Below are 26,837 nucleotides of genomic sequence, written 5' to 3' on the forward strand. Positions count from 1 at the left end.
CCCGACTCGGATAGCCCCTCTTCCCACAGCGCGACAGGAATGGTCCATCTGGCTGCGCAAGCGCTCTAGGCTCCTCACGCCCCTTGCTCTCCCTCCTACTCCGCTTGCAACGCAGGCGCAGAGTCTGGGCGTGCAGCCGCCACCGCCGAGCCGGAGCTGGGGCCGCCAGCCCCGGTGAGTGTCCGCGGTCGGGGTGCGCGGGGCATGCTGGGAAGCGGGCGCTACGGCCCCGCTGCATGATGGGAGCGGCGGCAGCCGGCACCGAGGAGCCTGCAGCGGTCTTGAGCCGTGATGACCTGAGGGCGAGATCCGGACTCCTTTCCTTCCCCTACGCGGCTCCGCACGCTCCTGGGGCATCCTGGGAAAGCCAGCACTGCGTCTTACAGCGTTGGAGTCGGTCTGCTGGTCGTTATAGGCCTGGTGTATCCTGGGAAGGATTTCCCTAAATCCCTGTGGGGGTCCGGTCCCTTTTGTCCTGCGCCCTCTACTGAGCATCCTGGAAGTCGGCAGTGCTTCGGTGGAGGGCGTCTTGGAAGGTGGTCATTATAGGCCCGAAGCATCCTGGGAAGAATTGCCGCAGGGCATTGTGGGGACTGGTCCTTATTGTTTTGTATAAGGCCCTTGCCTTAGCTTATGTGCTGGTGCGTTCCTGCTGTTTTCAGGCGGGCCATTCTGGGAGTAGGTTGTTGTAGGCTCAGGGCATTGCTGGGTCCAGGTCACCGATTTTGCCTGTGGGTTGTGACGGAGCTTTATTTATACTCCTTTAAGATCTTGGGAGCCAATCTGACCACCATAGGTGTTGTAGGAGTGTGACTTAGGTGCTTAGTATTCCAGAGTATGGAATACTCCGAAAGGGCCTTGTGTGATGTGAATTTGGGGAGGGGTGGGCTGGAATGGTGGGCGTTGTCTTCAGGTAACCTCATGCGAGGTCCTGATTGTCCCTGTTGTACAGTTGCCAGATAGAATGTCCAGTAAAATTTCGGGTAAATAACAATCTTAGAAAAGTACAAGGGTGCCACAGCCTGTGATCTCAGCTACTCAGAAGGCTGAGGCAGGAGGATTGCAAGTTCACCGCCAGCCTGGACAACTTAGAGACCCTGTGCCAAAAAAAAAAAAAAAAGAAAAGAAAAGGGCTCAGTGGCAGAGCGTACATGGGTTCAATCCCTATAACCCACTCACCTGTACCCCCCAAAAAGGAAGACAGAAACATCATCCCAAATATTGCATGAATATACATATATTAAATAATTCTTATTTATCTGAAATTCACATTTAACTCGGTGTCCTGTTTTTATTTGCTAAATCTGTCATTTTTATCCAGGCATACGGTAGAATTAGAATTTCCTATATATACTAGGGTATTATAAAAACTCTTCTTTGCCAATTTTTAATTCTCTCTATCCTTACAAACTCAGATCCAGGTATCTCTGTGTCACTGGGGATTGGACCCAGGGGCTTTCGAATACTGAGCTTCATCCCCAGCCCTTTCATTTATTTATTTATTTATTTTTTAAAGAAGGAATTTTTTTTAGAGAGAGAGAGAATTTTTTAATATTTATTTTTTAGTTTTCGTCGGACACAACATCTTTGTTTGTATGTGGTGCTGAGGATCGAACTTGGGCCGCTCGAATGCCAGGCAAGCGCGCTACCATTTGAGCCACATCCCCAGCCCCCCAGCCCTTTTAAAATTAATTTTGAGACAAGGTCTCTCTTAAGTTGCAAAGGCTAGCCTTGAACTTTTCATACTCTTGCCTCAGCCTCCTGAGTAGCTGGGATTACAGGCATGTGCTATTGTGCCCAGCTTCCAATTGTCTTCTTTAGGAAGTTCTGCCAAGTTTCATCTTTTTCCAGGCTTCAGTGTGATCTTAAGTCCTCAGCAATGAACTTGACCTCTGGGCTTTGAAGACAGGTATTTTCCACCATTGTATCCCCAGTGCCTATCACAGGCTTTGTCATATAAGGGGATTTGCCAGCCCCTTCACTAACTGGCCCAGTGTGGCTCTCCACCATTAGGGAGTGCAGTAGGAGAAACAGAAAGTACTATCTATGTTTTCAGGGGGGTCTTTTGGTAAAGAGGAAATAAAAGAGAAGGATTAGGAATGTCTCCCTGGGAGAGACAGAGTGTTTGGTCTGGGAAGAAGCGTAGAGGTTCTTGTGTTTGTAGTAGGCTTTGAAGGGTGAAAAGGAGATCTCCAGATCTACAAGGGCCAAAAAGGACATTCCAGAGGGTGCACCAAGACCTCAGATGTAATAAGACCTGGTGTGCACAGGGAGAGGTGAGGAGCCTGGGATGGCTGGAAGTTCATGGAGTTCCTGTCACATACCAGCAATTTGTGAGTCTACCAAATCTTCAAAAAATCTCTTGAGCCATCAAAATCATTTTATGAGAGGTAGGATGACATAGCTTCAAATCCTAGTTTGACCACCTCCCAGATGTTGTGACCTTGGACTACTCATTTATCCTCTACCTCACCTTCCTCATCTGTACAAAGAAGATAATGTCTCAACATGGTTTGGAGGTTTGTGTAAGTCAAGGCCTAGATACCTCTTTCATACAGAGAAGGTAGTTAGGTCCTTTGCTTAAAGCTCCCTAGCTAAAGAGTGACAGATTTAGGATACTTACCTAAACACTTCTCTTGACACTTGATATACAGCTAAGGCTGACATTCACAAACTAGTGCAACCATATCAATTGCTTAATTTTTTTAAAATGCATTTTACCACTGAGCTACATTCCCAGTCCTTTTTATTTTTTTATTTTTATTTTTTAATATTTTTTTAGTTGTAGTTGGACACATTATCTTTATTTTATTTATTGTTATGTGGTGCTGAGGATCGAACCCAGCGCCTCAAACCTGCTAGGCGAGTGTTCTACCACTGAGCCACAACCCCAGCCCCATTTTTAATTTTTTTATTTGAGACAGGATCTCATCAAAATGCTGAGAGTCTTGCTAAATTGCTGAGGCTGACCTTGATCTTGTAAACCTCCTGCCTCAGCCTTCTGAGTCACTGGGATTACAGGTGTGTGCCATGCTACCCATCTTCAGTTGTTTCAGTTTTGAAATCCCAAGCACTCTGTATCCCTGACTACCACTTTGGATCCTCTTCCAGCCCTGGACCTCCCCACAATCCAGCTCCAAAAGGGTTTATGCCTGCCCCACTCTTTAATTCGGATTAGTGCGCCTATGCCAGTATCTACTGTTAAATATACGGAATGTCACCCTTCCTACCCCATTGAATAAGAAACACAAAACAGTCTCATTGCCCAGATAAGGAAATTAAGGCCTCCAGAGGGGCAAGAGCTATAGCTGGGGCTCTGAAGACAGTCTGAGACAGAGCCTCACCCCAGCACTTAGCACACAGTGGGACTTGGAATGGGGACGAGCACTATGTAAGAATTTATTGAGTCACCACAGGCCTTTCCTTTTCCCTGTCCAGCCTCCCTCTCTATCTGCCAACATCCTGTATTAGAAGAATTGGTGGCCGGAGGTGTGACTGAAGAGCTGGCCGGGAAGGGACACTGCCCAGCTGCTGCTCTTCTCCTGTCTCCCATCCCCTCCGCTGGCCATGACAGAGACTCGGGAGCCAGCTGAGACGGGGGGCTACGCCAGCTTAGAAGAAGATGATGAAGACCTCTCCCCAGGTGAGATGGCTTTGGTGGTAGGAGCATTGTCTTGACTATTGTCCTGGCCTAGGGTTTGGGCTCCACTGGGAAATTTTGATTGGGAGCGGTTCCTTGTCTTGCTGTGCGTTCTGTCCTGACTGGAAGTTCTTTTCCTGCTAGGAGATCTCTTCACACTGAGACTCTTAGAAGTTGTAGGTTGGCCAGGATCTTTCTTCCTCCTGGTAGTTCTAGATTGGCTGTGATCTGACTCCTTGCTGGAAGTTCTAGATGGGCTAAGGTCTCTCTCCTTGCTGCCACTTCTAGAATGGCTGTGACATCTTTCCTCACTGGAGGTTCTTGACCAATTGTGACCTCTTTCCTTTCTGAGGTTCTGACTTTTCTTCCTCCTGTGGGTTCTAGACGGACTGTATCTTCTTCTATGTCTGGGAGTTCCCTTCCAGTTGTGACTTCTTGCCCTACTATGATTTCTCTTCCAACTGTGACTTCTCATCCTGCTGTGGGTCCTCCTGCGACTGTGACTTCTCGTTTTTCTAGGGGTTTTAGATCCGCTATGACTTTGGGTCCTGCTGGGGGTGCTGGACCGGCTGTGACTGTGGGTCCTACTGGGGGTGCTGGACAGGCTGTGACTCCAGGTCCTGCTGTGGGTGCTAGAGAGGCTGTGACTTCTTGTCCTTCTGGGGGTGCTGGACTGGCTGTGATTTCGGGTCCTTCTGGGGGTGCTGGACTGGCTGTAATTTCGAGTCCTTCTGGGGGTGCTAGACTGGGTATACTTCTTGGTCCTCTTGGCCACTTCAGTTTGGCTATAACTTGGTTCCTTCCTGGGGGCTGTCATCTGACTAGAACTCTTCACTCTCCTTGTTGGTGTTGGAGACTGGCTGTTGCCCTTCCCCTGAAAGGGTGTTCTAGTTGGGCTGTAACTCTTTGAGCGGCTGGGGGTTACAGGCAACCTGGAACTGCTCCCCACACCTAAGGCTTCTCGTGGGCTGTAACTCTTTTTCCTGCTCATATTTTTAAGCTGGCTGTTGCTCTTTTCCTGGGTGTTGGTTCTAAGCCGGCTATAACTGTTGTCCCGACTCCATTTTGGATGGGAAGTAGGAGTTCTCGCCCTTTTAGCTAAGCCTGATTTGGTACCATGAGTTCTCATCCTGCTAGGAGTGCTGGCCCTGCTGGGTGACCTCTTAGAGCTGCGACTGCTCCTTCTGCCAGGTGTGCGGCCCCGGCTGTGCGTGCCTTTCTGATGATGGTATTTTGTGCTGCTGGTCTTGCTGCCTTTGCTGGTCCTTGTGTCGGTGCTTGCCCTACTGGGCGTTCTTACCTTATTGCGGACTTGGGACTTGCTACGGGACTGGTTAGAAGTGGCCGACTTTGTACTTGTTGATTTGGTGGACTTGGAACTACTTGGGCTCATGACTGAGTTGGGGGATGTTGATGGCTTGGGGGCTACTGAGGAGGTGTTGGGCATTGCTGATATGGTGACCTTCAAGGAGGCAGGAGATATGGGAGTCATAGCAGGCATGGAGGATCCAGTAGAAGCCACAGACGTGCTGGGCTTTGAGGATCTCTTAGGTGAAGGCATGATGGGTGCAAAAGGGCTTGTGGTCCTAGAAGCCATGGTGGACATGCAAGACCTGGTAGCCATGGACAGTGACCTGATTGCCTGTCATGGGCCCACTGTGTGAAGTCATAGTGGGCACTGAAGCACCTGGAGGATGGACAGTGTGAAGTCAGGCGTGAGAGAGCGGGAGGGACCTTGGTCCAAAGTTGGAGATGTTGCCACCGTTTTGTAGCTCTTCAGCAAATGTCTCAGAGACAGACATGCTCAGCATTGCTGGAGACAGGGAGGATTTGGTGATAGCTCTAGCCCTTCCTCAAAGAGTCTTCAGCCTTCAGACCTGCTCAGTCACTGCCCAAGGTGGTCAGAGTATGATGGGGTCCAGTGGTTGAAGGAATCCAGTGAACAAACATCAACCACTGGGGGCTGGGTGAACTTTGCAGAGGAGGTAGCATGTGAGCTGGGCCTTGAAGAGGAGCAGTTATTGTCCACAGAGCAGGATAGGGTCCCTAGGGAGGGAGGTCAGGGCTCGGGCCACTGTCAGCCATTGACCTGCACGTCCTCTGCTAGACAGTGGTGGGACCTGAGGTCAGAACTGCCCTTGAGGGGTCCCCAGTCTGATGGGGGAGGCATATGAGGTTCTGGAAGCTACACTCTAAGGACAGTTATGGGGGACCTTAGGTGGGGTAGCCAGGGCAGAGTGAGTTTGGGAGAGACCCCTGGATGGTAGCTGGGGGAATCAGGGTAATGGCTTCAGGGAGAACAGCCCATGCTGGGTCCTGAAAATGACTAGGTGACCAGGTGGAAAGAGTCGGGGACAGCATTCCAGGCACAGGGATCAGTACACATCAAGGCCTCAGGAAACGTTTGGTAAACAGCAGGATGTAGCAGGATGGGGCACAAGCAGCCGGAGCTGTGGGAGGCTGTTCAGCAGGTGTTCGTAACCTGTTCTGGGCTGGTGAGGACAGGGACCCAGCAGTGAGCCACACAGGACTGTCCCTGGTCTGGTGGGGATGGAACCTGGACACAAATGCATAGCCCTTTGGGCTCAGAGCTGGGGACAGCTGGGACAGCAGAAGCGCAGTAGAAATGGTGATTAGCTGCCTGGGGTGAGGAGGTCTGGGATAGTGTCACCAAAGAAGGAGCCTCCTCCTGGGTCCTCACTGGAATCTAGGGCAGGATATTCATAGCAGAGGGAAGAGCCATGTTTCAGAAGAGGCCTGGAAGATGGATGCAAAGGTCTCCGTTCCACAAACATGCAGGCACAAACAACGCTAGATGTCACGCCTCGGTCTCTGCTCTCAGGAACAGACGGTGCACACCCCACAGGCATGTGCTTCGAGCCGTGAGACGGGTATGAAGGAAAAGTAGAGTAAGGGACAGAGGGAGGGCTGAGGAGGACTGCTGGTACACAGGGTAAGTGACTAGGGAATTCCTGAGAAGGTGACAGTGGAGCAGAGTCGAGGAGAAGAGGGAGTGAGTGTGGTCTACAGCGAAGGCTCTGAGGTGGGTTCATACCGGGGCTGTTGAGAGAAAGCCAGGAGCCCACTGTGGCTGGAGAGGACAGAAAAGGACATCAGAGAGGTGCCAGAATGCCTGTGGCCGCTGTTCTGTTGTGGGCAGAGCACAGGTGCCCTGGCCAGCTCTGAGGAAGTAGGGTCCTCAGGCAGTGGATGAGGGTAAGGTTGGTGCCGCCCCCGAGCGTCCTTGGGCAGGGCCCTCCCTGGCAACTGAGGAAGCCGCTGTTTCCCTGTCATCGTGGGGTTTGCTCTGCAGGTGCACCCCTAGACCACCTGCTGATAACACCCTTTCCTGTATGTCAACTTCAAAATGTCCCCTTTTCTTAAACCTAAACTTGTCCTAGGTATGTCCTTCCTACCCACAAAATCACCACCGTAATATATCTACACTTAGAAAAAAATGTATCTCCTCCACCTGACCACATACATCCACATACATGCTTATGTATGTATGGTTTCTTCCCCAAATGATGTTATGTGTGTTTTAATTTGTTTAACTCCCTGTTCAAATGCGGTGGGTGTTGGCCAGCACCTATGTAGCTCTCCATGTCAGCCGAGTGGAGTCCTGCTGCTCTGTGCCTCACTTTCCACATTTATCAGGTGGAGTAACAATGGTACCCTCCTTCCAAGGGTTGCTCTAAGGCTTTGCCGTGTGTGTGTGTGTGTGTGTGTGTGTGTGTGTGTGTGTGTAGGTAGATAAATAAAGAGCAGGACTTTTAAAATAGTGGTGGGTGAATGCTTTATTGTTGCCGCTAACCCCACTCCACCCCAGACACGCTTCTTGCTAGACATTCATTCTCTGGACACACAGATATGGAGCATCTACTGTGTGCCAGGCCCAATTCCGTGCCCCCAGGCCCCATCTGTGGAGAAGGAAGGTCGTGCCAGGCTGCCCTCTCCATCCTGCAGGTCTGAATGGGGGCAGTTGGGCTTAGCCCTCTGTCCTCCGACACCACTCTCTCCCCTCGTCTGTCCTGACAGGCCCTGAGCATTCCTCTGACTCCGAATATACTCTCTCAGAGCCGGATTCCGAAGAAGAAGAAGATGAGGAGGAGGAGGAGGAGGAGACCACTGATGATCCCGAATATGACCCGGGCTACAAGGTGAAGCAGCGCCTTGGGGGAGGCCGGGGAGGCCCGTCTCGCCGGGCCCCCCGTGCAGCCCAACCCCCAGGTCCCCCAGCCCAGCCTTGCCAGCTCTGTGGCCGCTCACCGCTTGGGGAGGTCCCACCGGGCACCCCACCTTGCCGGCTCTGCTGCCCTGCTACAGCTCCCCAGGAAGCACCAGCCCCTGAAGGGAGGGCCCTCAGGGAGGAAGAGGAGGAGCCACCCCGAGCTGGGGAGGGACGGCCAGCTGGGCGGGGGGAGGAGGACGATGAGGAGGAGGAGGGCACTTACCACTGTACAGAGTGCGAGGACTCCTTTGACAACCTCGGCGAGCTCCACGGCCACTTCATGCTGCATGCCCGGGGTGAGGTGTAGGCAGAGCCCCCCACCCAGGGAGCTGGGCAGAGGGGTGGGGTGGGAGGAGGGGGCTGAGGAAGCCAGCTGGTCATGGGGAGTGGGGTACCGCTGATCTGTGTTGTCTTAGTCATAGACATGTGAAGGCCGGAATAAAAGGCAAATTCTGTGTGTGCTGGCCTAGCATGTGTTTGGTGGGGTGCGTGTGTGTGAGATATATGATACACACCTGGGCCTTTATCCCCACCCCCACCCCAGGCTTCTCCTTGTGGCACCTCAGGGTCACTGTGGCCAGGATGACTCTCCACTTCCTAACCGCTGGCCATCTGTGTGGTTCATGTATTTACTCGTAGACTCCAGGATGAAGAGGCTCCAACACAACAGAATTTTGTTTCTCACTCATTTAATAGTCCCAGGTGGGTGATTTGGTAACCAGGCTGCCCCTTAAGACTATCATCACCCACACAGGGTGGGTGGCCACACTTGGGCCCCACTGGTGGGGGAGGACAAGGAGCCTGGAAGTTCTTCTGCGAGCCCTAGCCTGCCTTGACCAAGGAGCCAACTGCAAAGCAACCTGGGAAAGGCAGTCTAGTCAGGCCCCAGAAAGTAGGATATGGTTTGTGGGGGACAGCTAGTGTCACATTGCCTGAGCACCTCACAAAGAAGACTGCCATCAGAATCATACAAGGCTTTGCAAGCATTTCCTAAGAGTCTGGTTCTGGGCCAACGGCTTAATGTATATGGACTCAGAAATTATGCATCTAGGAACTTACAAAAATAGAAACTTCGTGATAATTCTAGCTCCCATCTTCCCAAGACTTGAACAGTGCTGTACTTTATTTGCATGAGATCATTTGGTTCTTGAAATAACTTTGTCAAGTAGGGATTGTAATGCATTTCATTTAACAAATAATTTTTGGTCACCTGCTGTGTGCTAAGCAATGAGAATGCACCAGTGAATAAGATCCTTGTCTTCGTGGAGTTGATGTGGGGTGAGTAGGGGCTGCCACTGGAGACAGAAAACAAATGAGATACAGCAAATGCTGGATGGTGGTAAATGCAGTAGAGAAAATAAAGGAGAGGGAGAGAGGGGAGAACAGTTCTGGAAGGGGTTGCCCTTTTAAGTAGCATAGTCCTCCCTGAGAAGGTGACCGGGACCTGAAGGAAGGAGGGAGGGAGCCGTGCTTGTGGGTGGAGGAGAGAGATGCAGTTGAGTGGAGTAGGAGCCTGCCTGGGATGTCAGGGAGACCTGAGTGACAGCAAGGGAGGGAGGAGGGCCGAGCTGAAGGATCAGTGAGGGTCAGAGCGTAGCAGAGGGCTGGCTCATCGCAGCCTTGGTGAAACCTGGGCTCTCTGGGATGGGAAATACTAATTGGCAGAGGATTGGCACCAAAGCTGCTTTGAAAAATAGACATCTAATTATGATAGTTACCGTTTACTGAACATTTATATGTGCCAAGCCGTGTTCTCGGGTGCTTTACATGGGTTCGCTCACAGAAGCCTGGCAACTAAGAACCTCCAAGAATAGACCTGAATTACCATAATGGCGTCATTAAGTCAGCACTGCCAGCAGACCAGGCCCTGGGCTAAGTGCTTTATGTGAACAAATACGTGGGATCCTTAGGAGGCAGGGACTGTTGTGGTTGTTTCTCATTCATTCAGCCGTGCTTTATCAAGTACTTGTGAGAGGCAGGCACTGTTCTGGGAGCTAGGAATGCCGCAGTGAACAGAAAAAAAACCTCTGCCTTCACGGAGGTTATGTTACAGTGGGGAAGACAGTAAGCAGATGATTAAGTAAAATATACCAAATGTGTAGAAGGCAGAAGAAATAGGAAGCGCAGCGGGAAGCTGGTGTGTGGAAGGTTGTAGTGTTCAACATGGTGGTCAGGGACCACTGAGGTCAAGTACCTGAGAAGGTGACATCAAATCCGGACCTGGACAAGGGAAAGGAGTGAGCCACTGGGCTGTCTGGGGAAGAGTGCAAGAGTCTGGGGGGGCCTGCTTGGGATGTGTGAGGAAGTGCACGAGGCGCCATGAGGCTGGAGCTCTGGGAGCAAGGGGAGGACTGGTAGGTGAGGCAGCGCGGCAGAAGGCTGTGCCATGTCGGCCGTGGCACCTTGGCTTCCTCTGAGTCCTCGTAGTAACACAGGGGCGATTTTCATGACCATTTTATAGCTGCTGTAGCAGGAGTGTACAGCCATTGAGTTACCTGCTAGAAGTCACACAGCCAGTGAGAAGCAGAGCTCAGGTTTTAACCGAGACAACCTGGTGCAGGGCATAGGTTCCACTACTAAGCTGCACACCACTGTGGCTGCCCACAGCTAGTCAGGCTGACTTGAAAGGATGTAGATGTCTCTACTGAGGGCTTATTTTTTGCAGTGTTGAGAATTCAAACTAGGTGCAATTTACTACTGAGCTACAATCCCAATTATTTGTTTTATTTTTTATTTTGAGATGGTCCTCCTAAGTTGCTGAGGCCAGCCTGGGACTTGTGATTCTCCTGCCTCAGCCTCCTCAATAGCTGGGATTACTGTCACACACCACCATGTCTGGCTAGCTACTGAAGTTTTTAAGATCACATTGATTACCAACATTGAAAATTGGGAAATTTCACATAAAAATGGAAGTTTCTGCCTTCTTGAAAAATTATGAGAGTGGGACTCCCTCCCATGAGGCAGTAGTTTGATATACTGAGTGGGGGCCACCTCCTATGGGAGAGGCATTCATTCTGGGGTGCCCCATACCTGACCTGCCTGGCACAGAACACATTTGATACCTGTTGTAGGATCTTGGACCAAAGTGTCTTTCAAAATCCACACTTCTCATCCAAGTCACAGAACCTGACATCTAATCTTTGAAATGGAACTTCTATAATCTTTGTCACTGATCATCACAAAATCTGAGGTGTCAAGGCATAAATTCACAGCTGGTAAAAACAAGATGTTTTATTGTAACAAAATACCTGAGACTGGGTGCCTTATAAAGATTAAAAATGCATTTCTCACAGTTCTGGAGACTAAGTACCATCAACGTCAGTGGCTGATGAGGGCTGCTCTCTGCTTCCAAGATGGTGCCTTCTTGATGTGTCACGGTGGAAGAGATTGAAGGGCCTAGCTAGTTCCCTGGAGCTCTTTTAAGGTCACTTAATCCCATTCCTGACAGCAGACACCGCTAGTAGCAAAGGAATGTGGAAAATAGTTTCCAGAAAGCCCCAGCATCATGGAGGCTTAGTGAATGAGTATTTTCTTTCTTTCTTTTTTTAATATTTATTTTTAGGTGTTTTTTTTTTTTTTTTAGGTGGACACAATATCTTAATTTTTTATTTATTTTTATGTGGTGCTGAGAATCTAACCCAGTTCCTCACACATGCTAGGTGAGCATGTTACCACTTGAGCCACATCCCCAGCCCCATGAATGAGTATTTTCAAGACTCCACCCTAAGCTCCATCTTAGGCATAGGTTGAAGCATTGGGGGTCTGAGATATGACATTTCCTGCTCTCAGGAGCTGTTAGAGTATAAAAGGACACAAGATAATCACATCAACCAGTCAACCAAAGGGTGTTGATTTCAGCTGCTAAAGAGTGCTCTGCAGAAAATAAGTCAGAAGAAAGGATGGGAGTGACTCTTAATTAGGCAGGCTGAGGGGGACTTCTCTTAGGAGGTGGCTGTGTTGAGACCTGACTGATGAGGAGTCAGCTTTGCAAAGTTCTGATGTAAGAGCACTCCAAAGGAAATAGCAGGTGCCAAGGCCCTGAGGCAGAAGCAGTCTGGCATGTGCAGCTTGAACAAGAGGAAGGGATTTTATTGCTTTCTGGGCTGGAACTCAGTCATAATCAGGTTTGGTGGGCTTGTCTTCAAATATTACTTATGGAGTGCCACTGTAGGGTTATAAGAGCAGAGTGATGTAAGCTGACTTTACACACAGGGTAGTCTATAGTAGAGGCTAGAGAGGGGAGTGGTAGCAAGGGGAGCAGTTAGGAGACTCAAGAACTAGAGTCATGCAGGCAGTTGTGCAAGAGGCCAGAGACTGTAAGAGTCATGTTGACCCATTTTGAGATTCATTGTCCAGGTGACTATACCACATGCCTGGGGTTTGGGCTGTAGATGAACATTTGGAAGCCAACAGTGATGCTATGTAGAGTCTTAGGAATCTACGGCATCTGAGGAATGTGGAGAGAACAGGAAACCCAAAGGGTAATTGAGGCCACTATTTATAGTGGGAGAACATGTGGCCCTTATTTGGGAGTAATGTGAAAATGTCGGAACTGGAAACACCTATGCTTTCACTGTTGCCAAATGGAATATTTGGCTTTGGTGAAGTTGATATCTTGGGAGAAAAGAAGTGTGATAGTCAACTAACTGTAAACCTGTTTCCCCATAAGTCACCTCAGCAAAGAGTTCCAGGATAGACCTGTCCCAAATTCTATGCACATGTGCGTGCACACACACACACCAGGTAGGACTAGTATTTCCCAGGGTGGGAATCTGTGATTCCAGACTCAGAGTAGGTTTGAAGAGAGGGAGTCCAACAGGAGTCTTCAGTTAAACAAGGGGTTCACAAACTTTTATGCTAAAGGGACAAATTGATTTGTGGACCATGAGGCTCTGCTGCAACTACTCAAATCTGCCATTCAATGTGAAAACAGCCATAGAACAAAAAAAAAAAGAAAAAGAAAAAAAGCCAAGTATGTTCCAATAAAACTTTATTTGTAAAACTCAGCAGCAGCTGGCTTGATTTTGCCATAGTTTGCAGACTCCTGCCTTGGGCTTGAAATTCTGCTGCCTAAAACAAGAGACCCAAAATGACGGTGGCTTAAACAAGATACAGTTGCTTCTCTTACATGTTATCAGAATGATGGCTGGTATGGTGACATCCTGTGAGGTTGGCCAGAGACCCAGGCTCCTGCTGTGTTGTTGCTCTGCCGTCCCACATACTGCTCTTGTACTCACAGTCCAAGGTGGCTGGGCACCGTGTCCACGTTCCAATTAGAGGAAGGACATGTACCTTTTTCAGGCCTATTTTACCTAGGAATTTAGCCAGAACTTAGCCACATGACCACATTTAGCTGCAGGGGAGTCTGGGATGTGTGGTCCTGTGCTCCCATAAGCCTAACTAAAAATAGAGATAGCTATCAATTTCTCCCATAACCACCTCACCTGTGGATTTAAAAAACATCCCTCAATTCAAATACAGCCTGAGCAATGAATGCAGAGCATCAGCTATTATCTCCAGAGGCAGGGCAGGCATTTTCAGGGACTAAAAGGGGCCTGGAAGGACTTATCTCTGGCTGAGGGCAACACTCACCGCTTAGCTGCAGCTTGTAGCTTTTGTCCTGCTGACAGTGTAAGTCCTGGTCTTTTCAAGAGAACTGAAAATAGGATCTTAATGGGAAATCTCCCAGTGTTGGCCAAATGAAACATGAAGCAGAAGGTATCTCTGTTTGACTCCAAACTAGTTTCCCTACAGGACTAGGCCAACTCTGCCCTGAGCTCCCTCCTCCCCACATCCTTATGTTCTCTAGCAATTCCCACTCAAAAGCCAGAGCTCCCTGTTTAGACATTTTAATATGGATGTTTGGTTTTTAGATACTATTCCTGTTAGCTTATTCATGCCATCTTCCCTACACACACACACACATACATATATATATAAAAACCCATTCCTAGAATGGTACACAAAATTATTTAAATAGGGCATAATGCTCTGTCATCCAATGCCATGGCTGCTGTCTGAGTGGAGAGGGCTGGCAGACAGGGAGGAGCCAGGACCTAAACTGCAATGCCTTTTGACTTGGGGTCTGGCTCCCACCTTGCTGCCCCATCCCCAAATACCCAGGTTGCTCCAGGTCTGGAACACACCCAGTCTCATTACAGGACAGCAGCACCGCCCTTCCCTGCCCCCTACTCAGGCACAGATTCAGGGCAATTTGCTCCTGCAGCCCATGGCACCCATCTGGGAAACATTAAAGGTGATTACACAATCTGCAGCTAGTTATTTAACTGGGAATGAGGGAGAATAATTTTTCCTTCTCTATTGTGCATTTTTTTTCTTCTTTTTTTTTTTTTTCCTTGCTCATTTTCTTAAAAAGATCTCACTGTTTGCTGATTTCACTGTTTCCCTAAAGGACCTATGTCCTCCAAAGACTGAAAGTCTAAATGACAGCCTTCTGGGTCCTATTTGTCCAGAGCCTTTTTGCCTTCCCAGGGTGGGAAGCAAATCCCTCCAAAGCCCCCAGAAGACCTGTGCCCTTATCATGGGTGGGTCCCACCAACCAGAGCCCGCATTTTAAGTGTGCATCTTAAGCACTGTTGAGGGGCTTAAGCTGTACTCAGAGTTCCCCCCGAGCATGTCGAATATAGTGTTGATGGAGCCCTGCTTCCTGGGCAAAGTCCTGACCACACTCCGTACAAGCAAAGGGACCAGGGTGGGTGTGGGCCTCATGCACCAGGCGGTGCCGCCTCAGAGAAGCAGCCTGCCCAAAGGTCTTGCCACAGTCAGGACAAGGGAAGGTGGGCTGGGCAGGGGTGGGTGCACCTGGCGAGGAGGGCCTGGCTGCTGGACCGTGGCTGCGTTGGTGGATGATCAGGGCCTTGGAGGAGGGGAAGGAGCGGGCGCAGGTGAAGCAGATGAAGAGAGCCCCCTGCAGTTTCTGGGCCACGAAGTCCGCTGGGTGCTCCCGCTTCATGTGACGCTCCTGGAACTTGGAATCGGCGAAGGTGATGAGGCAGCGGGTGCACTGTGGGGCCCCTAGGTGGCCTAAGGGATGTGGGGAGAGGTCGGGGAAGGCCAGCAGGAGTATCCAGGACCTCTCCCAAGCCCCAGAATTATGCCAGCAACTACCACTGAATGCTATATGTGCTAAGAATGAGTTAAATGTTTGCAGTTATTATTCCTAAGACAGAGAAAAGCGCCTGGTATCTAGAAGCTGACCTGACATGGCAAGGCCTTGGTGTTCTACTGGTGTTGTACAAGCAAGTACAGAACTGTTAAAAACCCATTTTATGGGTGAGCAGACACAAGGCTCCATAGGTCAGCAAGTTACCCACAATCACAAAGCTAGAAAACGAAAAGGTGGGGCCAGGGAATCTGCCTATCTGACACAACATGTGGTGGCTAGAGTAGTGCCTGGGATTGGACCCCAGCTCCACCACTTCCTAGGCAAGTACAACAGTTTGCTCACCTGGAAAATAAGGTAATAACAGCATCTCTTTTTAGGATTTTTGGAAGGAACTAGTTAATTTATATAGTGCCGCTTTAAACAATGTTTGCAGTTATTACTCCCAAGACAGAGAAAAGCGCCTGATATCTGGGAGCTGACCTGACATGGCAAGGCCTTGGAGTTCCTCTGAACACAATTCCACAGAATAACAGTGACAGACAAGGTGTTGCCGTGACTGGGATGAGTCAAGACAAGACCACACCATAATAATATCTGGATACAAACAAAACGTGAACATTGTCTAAGCCATGACCAGCCACCCCTCTATTCTTACTAATGTGAGTGATCACAGCTGCTTTATCAATCACAACTTGACCTCATATTTTTTCTCCTCCTAGATAAGGTTAAGAGAGCCAGTGAGAGCTGTCCTACTTCCTGGAAGTATCTAATCCCTAGCAAAAGCCCCATTCTTTGACCCATTCCCAAATCATCACATGGAAGCTACATTATTTTTTTGTACTGGGGATTAAACCCAGAGGCACTTAAAACCACTAAGCCAGATCCCCAGGTTTTTTACTTGTTTGTTTGGGGCTTTTGTTTTGTTTGAGACAGGATTTCATTAAATTGCTTAGGGCCTCACTGAGTTGCTGAGACTGGCTTCGAACATATCCTCCTGCCTCAGCCTCCCAAGTCACTGGGATTACAGGCATGTGACACTGCACCCAGCTCCCTATAAATCCGTTTTAAACACACATCCTGAGACACTCTAGTTTCCCCATGATACGTGAACAATAAACCCAATTTGTTCAAACAAGACAGATGTGTTGCTGGTGATCTAGCTAGACCGCACTCACACTACGGCTCTTGTTACATATTTCTGACTCAGTTCCCTCACCTTAAAGTGACACGGGGTCCATGATTAAGAGAAGCGAATGAGTGTTAAACTCAGTATGAGAATGACTGCACCTAGCACATATTAAGCATTCAACAGGAGCTGCTGCTACTGTAAGTCAAACATTGTACCTTTATTAAAATCAGGCTTTCCCCCCCTTTTCTGCAGTTAATTCCATAACAGCCCTTGGAGGTGGGTAGTGGCAGGTCTCCCATTCCCATCTCCTGTATTAGGGACTGAATGCAGGGATCTCTACCAGCTATACATCCTCAACCTTTTCATTTTTTATTTTGAGACAGAGTCTGAGGCTGGCCTTGTACTTGATCCTCATGCCTCAGCCAGAGATCCCGGGATTACAGTCCTGTTCCACTGAGCCCAGTGTGGCAGCCTCTTTTGACAGAGGGGCCACCACATTCAAAATTTAGGTCAGAGTTGGGGCCAGAACCTTGGTGCTTCCCTCACAGTAGAGAGATTCCTAGCCTCACTTCTAACCCAAACCTCTCTTGGAAGCCACCCTATCCCTCTGAACTGCATCCCTTTTCTGCTAGGTGGAAGAGCAAGGTGAGTACACCTGAGCATAAGCATGAGGAGAGGCAGTTCCTGGTAGGCCAGCTCCAGGTCGTTCCATCCCCTTCCCAACAGGCAGGGCCCCGTAGCACCATAGGCACGGAATGCGTAGACTTGTGGGTCACCCTCATCTGGCCAGCAGTACTCACAGATGTTGCCTCCTGGGCTGCTGGGCCTCCTCTCCTTGGGTGAATCCTGTTGCTCCATGGTGTCTTCGGGGTGTGAGTCCTCCATGGTGACTGAGACTCCTCTGGTCAAGACAGGAATACGCGTGTGTGAGGCTCCTCATTTGTCACCAGCCCTAAGGAGCCTGCTAATCCTTTAGTGCCCACCTCCTGGAACTCGCTGACTGCGCTTTCTCTAGACAAGCCTCAACCCACCCGGATTAGATCCCTGGGTTTGTGATTTCCCTTGGGGCCTTCTCACCTGTGTGACCTATGACTCCCTCCACCCAGCTAACTCCCTGACAGGGTGGGACCCTTGGTCTGGACACCAATCCCATTCCAGTCTCACATATCTGGGGGAGGGTCGTTGTACCCACCCTTTAACCCGCCTCTTCCCGGGAGCCATCTTTCTCTGGCATCCTGTGGCTTGTTCCTCTCAGAGCCCCTGCCTCTCAAGCACGCTGCCAGTCGCAGTGTCCCGCTGCCGCAGCACAGCTTCAGCTCCCGCTCCGGACCAGTCGTCCCGGCCTCTGCTTTTCTGCCTGTGGCAGGGGGCTGCCTTTCGCTGCGCCTGTCAGCCGCGCGCCACAGCGCCGCCGCCCGAGGGGAGTAGAGTAGGGCCCACCCAGACTCGAGGTTCCGGGGTCTCCGCGTCCTTTCTCCGGAAGAGCCTCTCGACGCCGAGGTCAGGGATTGCTGTCCGGCAGTAGTACAGTCACACAGGCCCGGTCCTCAGACTAATGGCCGGGGGTCCTTCCTTGACCTGGACGCACTGTGATGACGTTGTGAACCGTGTGTACCGTACATATCGAAGTTTCCTGCGCCCAGTTAGGTGGGCGCTCGCGGCGCGCAAGCGCCTCGCCCCCTTCATTGTTCTAGGCCCCGAGACCGCAGAAGCTGGGGAGCGCGCACGATTCAGCTGTTCTGCAGCCAAGAACACGCCGTCTCCACCGTCAAGTTCCAAGATACCCCGCCTGGTAGAGGGAGTGGCGTCAGGTTAGAACTGTCCGATCGCGTCCTAATGTCTTTAAATCTGGGCGTTCTGGCCTCCTCGGCCTCCGTCCTCCGGGCTGGTCAGTCTCCTCTGCGACTGTGCTCCTGGTGTGTTGGCTTTCTGCTCCGTTGGTGATTTGGGAGGAGGAAGAGTCATCCCCGTGTCCCCGAGGGACAGGAGATTGAAGGTTGGACTTCTGAGGTGTTGAAGTAGAAAGGGAAACGCTAGCACTCAGAAAAAGGTGAATAGGCACCGGGGCCCCCAGGGAATAAGCCCAATATGCTGGGTTTCTAGGTCCTGGAGCGTGACACCCAGGTATGGAAATAGGAGACAGGGTGGAGGACTGAAGACTGGGCTAGGAAAGAAAAAGGCCAGGTGTTGCCTGACTCGTGTCTTCCCCGCCCTTGTTTTCCAGCAATGCTTCCGCCGCGGGGTGACGTGACTGCTTTATTCCTCGGGCCTCCGGGCTCGGGAAAGTCCTCGCTAATTGCAGCGCTTTGCGACAAGAATGTGGAGACGGTAGAGATCCCCGAAGGACGGCCGGACTCTGGGATCCCTAGTTTGAGAGCTGCGGGCCCAGGTCTTTTCCTGGGTGAACTGAGCTGCCCACCCGCGGTGCCGGGGCCCTGGGCGGCGGAGGCCAATGTGCTGGTATTGGTGCTACCCGGGCACGAGGGGAACGGGGAGCTCTTGGACCCAGCATTGGCAGAGGCAGCGCGGGCCGCCCTAGCCCGAGGGACCCCGCTGCTTGCTGTGCGGAACCTCCGCCATGGGGATTCGCAGAATGATGCCCGGGCTCAGACAGCAGCCTTGCTGAACAGCGCCGGGTTAGGAGCGGCCACTCTCTTTGTGCTGCCGGCAGAGTGCTGCAGCAGCGATTGCTGGGAGGAGCTAGAACGCCTGCGGGTGGCACTGCGGAGCCAGGCGGAGGCGCTGCAGAGGTGAGTGACAGGCTTTCAGGCTGGGTGGGGAGGCATGATCCCCTTCGTCTAGACCCCATCTCTGAGGAATTTGAGGGGAGACTACTGCCAAGGCTCCTCTCCTTTGCCCAGATCCGGCCTCGTCCTCATAGGTTTTGAGGTCCGAGAGGCTCCACCCCAAGCTTCTGCTCTGCTTGACCCTTGTCAAGCCCCGCCTCCTGAGAGCCTTCTGAGGTCACAAGCTCTGCAAGAATTCTAGGAGGGACCTGGAGCTAGCCTGCAAATACTGCCCGCAGGCAAAAAAAATTTTGAAGTAAGACTCCATTTCACCACAAAAGTTTGTGATCCTAGTGAAGATTTTACCCAGACTCAAAACTCTCAAGTCCTTTTCTCCTCTCCTACCATCAGTTTGGCTCTCAAGCAACCCCAGTTGCCCAAAAGGCATACCTGCAATGACCTTTATTATATCTTGAAGTCCTCCCTCACTTCCTTTCTCCAGTTCCCTCTCGTGTCTGTTTCTACTTGCTGGCTACCTCCTAAACTCCCCGCCCCCTACTGTCAGCCACCTCATTTTATGGATGTCAAATTGGAAGTTAAAAAGTGGCATCTTTTTTCCTTAACCTCACTTGCCTTGTGTCACCTTAGTCACATGTCCTTGGTAGGAGCTAGTATCAGAGATGTTTCTCCCCTCACTGACCCTCCTAACTCCTGGCTTCTGGAAAGAACTCACTTGGGGACCCCCTCATTTGTCAATAGTGCTCAATTTCTTTAGGCTACGATATAGTTGCCATTCTGTCCTTCCTCTAAGCTAATCCCATATGAGTTGGTTACACCCAACAGATTCCAGGAAACCTGCCCCCACTACTAACCCCTGGGTGTGTTCCAGAGAAATCTTGGTCCTGGGGGAGCCCTCATTTATGACTATCGGGAACCAGATCCTGCCTCACCCCAGGATTGTTCAGAAAGCTCTACCCTTGTCACAGTAGCCCAGGCTTTATTCCCCAGATTTTCTCATGTTTAGCTACCTTTGACTGTATCCCTCCCTGCTCCCACAGGCTCCTGCCACCGGCTCAGGATGGTTTTGAGGTGCTGGGCGCAGCTGAGCTGGAGGCTGTGCGGGAGGCCTTTGAGACCGGTGGCCTTGAGGCAGCTTTGTCTTGGGTGCGCTCAGGCCTGGAGCGCCTGGGCAGCGCAAGACTGGACCTGGCAGTGACTGGCACAACTGACATAGGCCTTGTTCTGAACATGCTACTTGGGTTGGATCCCAACGACCCTGGTGCAGTGTCTGCTTCTGTACCCACAGTGCCCACCCCCTTCCCAGCACCAGAGCGCCCAAATGTAGTGCTCTGGACTGTGCCTCTGGGTCCCATGGGCACTTCCCCTGCTGCTGCCCCTCACCCCACCCACTATGATGCCCTCATCCTCGTCACTCTCGGGGCCCCCACTGAGAAGGACTGGGCCCAGGTCCGCTCCTTGGTGGTACCAGATGGGCCCCTCGTCTGCGTGCGAACAGATGGTGAGGGCGAGGATCCAGAGTCTCTGGAAGAGGAAAAAATAAAGCCCAGGGATGCAGACTTACAGAAGAAAGGTGAAGGGGGATTGGAGAATGCACCCAGCGACCCAAAGGAAAAACCTGGCACTGGATCTCAGAAAGCAGGTGGGGAAGATTCAGAGAAGGCTGGCAGCGAAGGTGTCGGCGCCAAGAAACCAGGCAGTGGGGACTCGGGGGGCACTGGTGCTTTGAGTCCGGAGGACGAGACGTGGGAAGTGCTGGAGGAGGCTCCCCCACCAGTGTTTCCCCTGCGGCCTGGTGGACTCCCCGCGCTGTGCGAATGGCTGCAGCGCGGGCTTCCGCCAGCCCAGGCTGGGGCGCTGCTGCTGGCGCTGCCCCCCACCTCTCCAGGCGCTGCCCGCAGAAAGGCTGCAGCGCTGCGTGCTGGGGCGTGGAGGCCGGCTCTGTTGGCTAGTTTGGCGGCGGCAGCAGCCCCTGTACCAGGGCTAGGCTGGGCGTGCGACGTGGCGCTTCTCCGGGGACAGCTGGCCGAGTGGCGGCGGGCTCTGGGGCTTGAACCTGGGGCCCTGGCACGACGTGAGCGTGCCCTGGGCCTGGCTCCTGGGGAGCTGGCCGCCCGTACTCACTTCCCAGGCCCAGTGACACGTGCAGAGGTGGAAGCAAGACTGGGTGCCTGGGCCGGTGAGGGCACTGCTGGTGGCGCAGCGCTGGGTGCACTGTCCTTCCTGTGGCCTGCAGGTGGCGCAGCTGCGACTGGTGGTCTGGGCTACCGCGCGGCCCATGGTGTCCTGCTGCAGGCACTAGAAGAGATGCAGGCAGATGCGGAGGCCGTGCTGGCGCCCCCTGAGCCCACTCAGTGAGGGATGGGATGGGAGCCAGGGCTTCTGGGGCTGCGAAACCCAAGCTCCATTAGATGGGGGGGGGGGGTCGAAGTCTGCCCCTTTAAGATAAGGGGTGGGGGTGTCTAGTACTCGGAATTCTGGGGGTTTGAGGATGCAGGTTCTGATTTCTAGTCATCTGGATTTGTGTAGGGGAGTAGAGTCTAGGGGACAGGACTCCTGACTTCTCTGTAGACCAGGGAGTAGGCCATCCATACCCTTGTCCTGAAGGGATTTGGGGACCTGGAGTCCTAGAAGCAGGGTGCATCTTGGTCTCCAACTGGAGTTTGGGGCCTCACCAGGGAAGTAAGGCTAGAATGCCTTGATTCCTAACGGGGGGATCTTGGGCTCCATATAGGGGAAGTAGGTCTGGGTTTTCCAGGAGCCAGAACCCTCGAATCTGGCCTTCAAAGGGAAACAAGATCTGCTTCCTTGAAGGAAAAGGCCTATACACAGCCTCCCAGGATGCAGAGGGACTTTGAATCTTCTGTGGGGTGGGATTTGTGTGTCTGAGGTCTCAGGTTCCTGATTTGCAGGAGCTGTGGGCCTTAGTTGCTAATTCTTGGATGATTGAAGGGCTAAATATGGAAAAGGGAACAGGGAGCCTACAGGAGACAGTGCAAGACTCCATGGTCTTTTGGAAGTGAATGGGTGTCTTGTATTTGCTCTCCAAGGGTCTAGTGTAGGAAGAATGATCCCAGAAAAGTAGCAGGTGGGCAAGAGGTATGTGCATGGTGGGCTCTGGGGTAGCCTGAGGTCTAGGTGTGGCAGAGCAGGAACCTCTACTTCAGACATACCTCTCACCTCTCCCTAATATACTTGGATCCTGGCAGCTGCTCCCAGGAATTTGGGAAGGGGTACACCTACCCATTGTCTAGGTGCTTGGTGATTCAGGGTGTTCCAGGGTAGGTGTACCTCTGTCTTTCCTTTACGGTTCTATTACCTTTTTTGTTCATTTGGTTTCGGTCTTGCTTTCTTCTGTCATAATAGCCTTAACCCTTTTTTGCTTTGGCGTTTTGTGCACCTGGTTTTTAGAGAAGCAGCTGTACTGCTGCACTAGTCCAAACATTTTTGTGTGGCCTTCTCGGATATTCCTAAGAGACTCTGCCTTCTGGTGTACACAGAGGGTGCTGCAGCCAGTAGCATTGCCACCGAACGGATGTGCAGGTAGGTAGTCCAGATGGTGAGAATATGTCAGGGGTGAGGCAAAGGCAGAAACTGCAGTGCCTGCGTATTTTAAGCTGCTAACTATGTGTAGGCAGGAAACCTGAAATTATAAAGTGTCAAAAAACAAAGGGAGGATCTAACAGATGGGAAGAGCAAGTCCAGAGGGCAGGCTAGAGGCCCAATAGCCATAAGACGGCTTTGTGTGGTCTGGCTCCTGCCTCTTCTCATTCTTTGCCCTATTCCATTCCCAATGAGCCTGATAAGTTCTTCTGATAGAGTAGAATCTTGAGTCCTGCCTCAGGACCTTTGCACTTGTTATTTCCCCCTGTAATACACTGTTTCCATATCTTCCCATGATTGGCTCCTTGTCCATCAGGTCTCTACTCAGATGTCCCCTCAGAAAGGCCTTCCTGACCACCCTAACTGATGTATCTTGCACATCTTCACTACTGGTTCTGGCCAGTTGATTTACCTTGTAGCAAATATCACTATAAAAATTACCTTATTTATTTATTTATTATTTACCTGCTTATTGGCTATTACCTCTTTGCTTTTCTTGTTCTCTGGTATATACTCAATACCTAGAACAGTATCTGGCACACAGTAGGTGTTTAGTAAGTAATATTTTTAGATTCACAGATCAGTAGCAGAACTAGGGTAAAATTTAGGGCTGGAGATAGAGCAGTTTGTAGAGTGCTTGCCTTGCATGCACAGGGCCCTGGGTTCAATCCCCAGCACCACACACCAAAAAAATGAAATAAGAACTAGGGTAACATTTATAGTTTTGGCCTCCCAGAAAGGAGAGAGGAACAAGATGGAGAGAAGCAAGCATGGTTATGCCACTCACTCTGTCACTTGGATCTGTGCCTTATTTTCCCATCTGTGAAATGAAAGGGTTGGATGAGAACCATGAATGCATCCGAGATCCTATTTTCCTGGACAGCTGAAAACAAGGGTTACTGATCTGAGGGACAGATAGTTGGGGGACAGTACCCCCATCTTCTGCTTAATCTTACCACTGGTACAAATTGTCCCATCAAAGTCAAATGGCCATGATTGACTTGGTGCTAAATGGCTCTAGGCTTTGTGTACAGAACTCACTCAGCCTTAGAAAGATTGATTTTAATATATTTTGATTAACCCGACGACCCCCAAATATTATCATTTCAACACATAATGTGTTAAAGGTAGTAATGAGATAGTTTACATTCATTTAGTTCAAGATCCATTTTTGTATTTTAAACCTAGAGCATCTCAATTCAGATAATAAACTTTTATTAGAAAAGTTTGACCTCTTTAAATTTTATAAAATTCAGGCTGGGCACAGTGGTACATGCCTGTAATCCCAGCTACTCAGGAGGCTGAGGCAGGAGGATTGCAAGAAGGCCAGCCTCAGCAATTATATGAGCCCCTACATCAAAGAAGGTAAAGAGCTGGGAGTTTAGCTTGGTAGAATGCTCTGGGGTTCAATCCCGAGTATTGAAAAAAGTAAAATTCATAGGTGACATAGATTCATATACCCAAGATCAAATTATATTTAATACTTCTTTGATAACTGAGATGAGTGTTAAAAGTAAATAAAATTAGGAGCTAGGATTGTGGCTCAGTGGTAGATCACTTGCCTGGATGTGTGAGGCACTGAGTTCAATCCTCAGCACCACATAAAAACAAATAAAATAAAGATATTATGTCCATCTACAACTAAAAAAAAATTAAGTAAATAAAATTAAAAATTTTAAAAAATTAAAAATTCCATTTCTCAGCTGCATTACCACATTTCAAGTGCTCAGTAGCCACTTGTGGTTAGTGGCTACAATGTTGACCAGTATCAATATAGAACATTTTTGTGATTGCAGGAAACTTACTAGCATAGCTGTAGGGTGAGACAGGCCTGCTGATTTTAGGCGTGATCTTGGGGAAGTCATTCAGCAAATGGCATCTACCTCATACAGGTTATGAGAGTTCCCTGTATGGATATACGTATCAGTGTGTGTGCAGCATGCTACAGACCCTCCTGAGAAGGTGGCCTGGGAGCTCAGTCCTCTTGCTTTTGCCCACACATCTTCAGCCCTGAGCAGCATGAAATGTCTCTAGCTTAGGCACCTGTCACCCCCAAGCCTTTGCTCAGATTGTCTTGTAGACAACTCTGTTCTGTGCTTTGTTGCTATTATTCCCTGTGCCCTAGTGCCAGAGATAATATCAAAGAAAACAAGACAATTTGTGTATGTGTGTGTGTGTGTGTTGAGTGCCAGTTACATTTATATAGTTGTATGTTGGCACATTTGGGTTTCATTGCTTCTGTTTTCGGTGCTTGCTTCTACGATTTTGGGTCCCCCTGCCCCTGGGGGATTGAACCTAGGACCTCAGATCCTGGGTTCTGCTGGGTAAGTGCTCTACCACTGACCTACATCCCCAGCCCTGGTGGCCTTTAATCATGACTTGATGGATTCAGTTTAGGAATTGCAGAGTCATAAGGTTGTGTGAGTGAGGTATCTGTCCCTGGGAGCATCCAAGGAGGAAAGGCTAAAATTCCCTGTGGACAGATCACAGACTGCCATGGGATGGGTCTAATGCGGCACCCCAGGGCGGGAGACCTGGGAATGTGTGATGTACCTTGGTGTTGCCATTGCCAAAGCAAAAAAGACCCCCAAAACATGGGAGAATGAATGAGACACCCTCACCACCGTAGCAGAGCTTTGCATTTCTGGGTCATGGTGGGGCTTGTGTCCATTGCAGTGGGGAACCAGGAAGGACAAATCAAGGGTATGGTGACCTATGGTGTTTTTTGGAGGAATGAATAAAAATGTGTAGAAATCCTATTGTGTGTTCTTTGGGGGTTTGAGTGGGGGAAATGCTGAGCCTCCTGACTAGGCTGGGAGCCTGGACTCCTGGGGAAAGATGGGTAGGGGAAAGATGATGGGGAATCTGTCCAGAGAACAATTCCTTAGGCTCTGATTAGGAGCTTTTATCTGCAGGATCTGAGTTTCGCCATCCTGGAAGGTGACTGTTAGGACCTTGAAGGTTTGTGATGGTCGAGCACATTTACTCCAGACCAGCATGACGCATTAATGTCCCCAGTTTGTTCAGCCTCTCTGTAGCGTGGCCTTGGATTGTCCTCTCTTGTCTCATCCACTGGGGCAACAGCAAATTTGATGCAAGAAGAGATTTTAAAAGTGCTCATGCATCTTGACTTCCTTCTGCTGTCCCTGGGACCCCTGCCCCCATTGCCAAATTAAGAAGCCTAGGCTCACTTGCTAGGTAATGAAGACACATGTAGCCCAGTTGTCCTTGGCACCTCAACTCAGCCAGCCAACACTCAGAAACACATCTGCCTAATCAACTGGCAGCTGAGACCAGCAGAAGAATCGCCCAGCTGGTCCCTGACCAATTCACCGATACACAGAATAATGAGCTAAATAAAAGTTGATTGTTATAAACTACAGAATTTTGGAGTGGTTTGTTATACAATGAAAGCCAACAGTCAAACTTGTTTACTCTCTGTGATGTGGTCTTTCTCCCAGTGATTAAAACCTTCAATGTGAATCCTTTCTGTGAGCTTCAGATTCATCTTTTGAAAACAAGGATGAGAATAACAGTGCCTATCACAGAGTTGTGAAGGTAACATGAGAAATGAGCTCTAAGAGGCCATGGTGGTCCTACATGCTATTGTGAAACATTCAACTGTCAGTTTTATAATCCTAGGGTGGGATTGCACTTCCTGGATTCCCTGTGGTTGTGTGAGGCCATGTGACTAGTTCCCTCGAACCAGTAGAAAGTGTTGCTGGGTGTGGTGGTTGATGTAACACCTGTAATAACTAGGACTGGGGACCCCAAGGCAGGAGGAGGATCACAAGTTCAAGGCCAGCCTCAGGAGCTTAAAGTGATTTCTGAGTCAGAGGGTTTTTTGTTTTTTTGCAGTAGTAGGTGAAGACGGGCATTCTATCACTAAATCACATCCTCAACGCCTTTTATTTTTTGAGACTGGATCTTGCTAAGTTGCTTAGAGCCTTGCTAAAGTACTGAAGCTGGCTTTGAAATTGCAATCCTCCTGCCTCAGCCTCCCAAGCTCCTGGGATTACAGGCATACACCACCACGCCTGGCTAAATCACAGCTTTTAATCACACATGTGAGGTTTTCCTGGGCTCTTTGCTTTGGGTATAGAAAGTGGCCATGCTCAGGCCGGGGTTATGGCTCAGCGGTAGAGTGCTCGCCGAGCATGTACGAGGTGCTGGGTTCGATCCTCACCACCACATAAATAAATAAGTAAAATACAGGTGTTGTGTCCAACTACAACTAAAAATAAATAAGTAAGTAAATAAACTCATTTAAAAAAAAAGAAATTAGCCATATTCAAGTTGGTGACTGCTCAATGACTAATGAGCTGAATGTGGTGCATGGTGCTAAACATGTAGAGTGAAGGAAC

At 50.2% G+C, this 26,837-nt stretch overlaps 4 protein-coding genes across 14 annotated transcripts; 2 read left to right on the plus strand and 2 right to left on the minus strand.

Moving 5' to 3' along the window:
- Positions 1–86: 86 nt before the first annotated feature.
- On the plus strand, positions 87–8,233 carry Znf428 (zinc finger protein 428). 6 transcript variants are annotated; one of them, XM_026403839.2, is made up of 3 exons: positions 87–174; positions 3,439–3,643; positions 7,679–8,233. In XM_026403839.2, the coding sequence occupies exons 2-3, from the start codon at positions 3,568–3,570 to the stop codon at positions 8,176–8,178; spliced, it is 576 nt and encodes a 191-aa protein (XP_026259624.1). In that variant the 5' UTR covers positions 87–174; positions 3,439–3,567; the 3' UTR covers positions 8,179–8,233. The 6 variants fall into 6 exon arrangements, with proteins under 6 accessions (XP_026259624.1, XP_026259623.1, XP_026259622.1 ...); XM_026403838.2 differs by lacking the exon at positions 87–174 and adding an exon at positions 459–536; XM_026403837.2 differs by lacking the exon at positions 87–174 and adding an exon at positions 576–641.
- Positions 3,702–5,201, minus strand: Srrm5 (serine/arginine repetitive matrix 5; the record flags this gene model as incomplete). Its single annotated transcript, XM_026403857.2, has 2 exons — positions 4,396–5,201; positions 3,702–4,215 (listed from the first exon to the last, which is right to left on the minus strand). Coding segments are annotated over exons 1-2 (1,320 nt in total), but the record flags the coding sequence as incomplete, so codon positions are not given.
- Positions 8,234–12,853: 4,620 nt separating the features above from the next.
- On the minus strand, positions 12,854–17,408 carry Znf576 (zinc finger protein 576). Of its 3 annotated transcripts, XM_026403846.2 has the most exons (5): positions 17,319–17,408; positions 16,927–17,027; positions 14,694–14,915; positions 13,464–13,527; positions 12,856–12,941 (listed from the first exon to the last, which is right to left on the minus strand). In XM_026403846.2, the coding sequence occupies exons 1-5, from the start codon at positions 17,345–17,347 to the stop codon at positions 12,875–12,877; spliced, it is 483 nt and encodes a 160-aa protein (XP_026259631.2). In that variant the 5' UTR covers positions 17,348–17,408; the 3' UTR covers positions 12,856–12,874. The 3 variants fall into 3 exon arrangements, with proteins under 3 accessions (XP_026259630.2, XP_026259631.2, XP_026259629.2); XM_026403845.2 differs by lacking the exon at positions 13,464–13,527 and having other exon boundaries at positions 12,854–13,183; XM_026403844.2 differs by lacking the exons at positions 12,856–12,941; positions 13,464–13,527 and having other exon boundaries at positions 13,955–14,915.
- Positions 17,409–17,672: 264 nt separating this feature from the next.
- On the plus strand, positions 17,673–25,961 carry Irgq (immunity related GTPase Q). Of its 4 annotated transcripts, none has more exons than XM_026403831.2 (3): positions 17,673–17,937; positions 18,351–18,876; positions 19,911–25,961. In XM_026403831.2, exons 1-3 carry the CDS (start codon positions 17,682–17,684, stop codon positions 21,226–21,228), a joined length of 2,100 nt encoding a protein of 699 aa, XP_026259616.2. In that variant the 5' UTR covers positions 17,673–17,681; the 3' UTR covers positions 21,229–25,961. The 4 variants fall into 4 exon arrangements, with proteins under 4 accessions (XP_026259616.2, XP_026259620.2, XP_026259619.2 ...); XM_026403835.2 differs by lacking the exon at positions 17,673–17,937 and adding an exon at positions 17,949–18,042; XM_026403834.2 differs by lacking the exon at positions 17,673–17,937 and adding an exon at positions 18,040–18,122.
- Positions 25,962–26,837: the final 876 nt, after the last annotated feature.

This window comes from Urocitellus parryii, chromosome 15 (assembly GCF_045843805.1).
Source record: "Urocitellus parryii isolate mUroPar1 chromosome 15, mUroPar1.hap1, whole genome shotgun sequence".
Taxonomy (NCBI): Eukaryota; Metazoa; Chordata; class Mammalia; order Rodentia; family Sciuridae; genus Urocitellus; species Urocitellus parryii.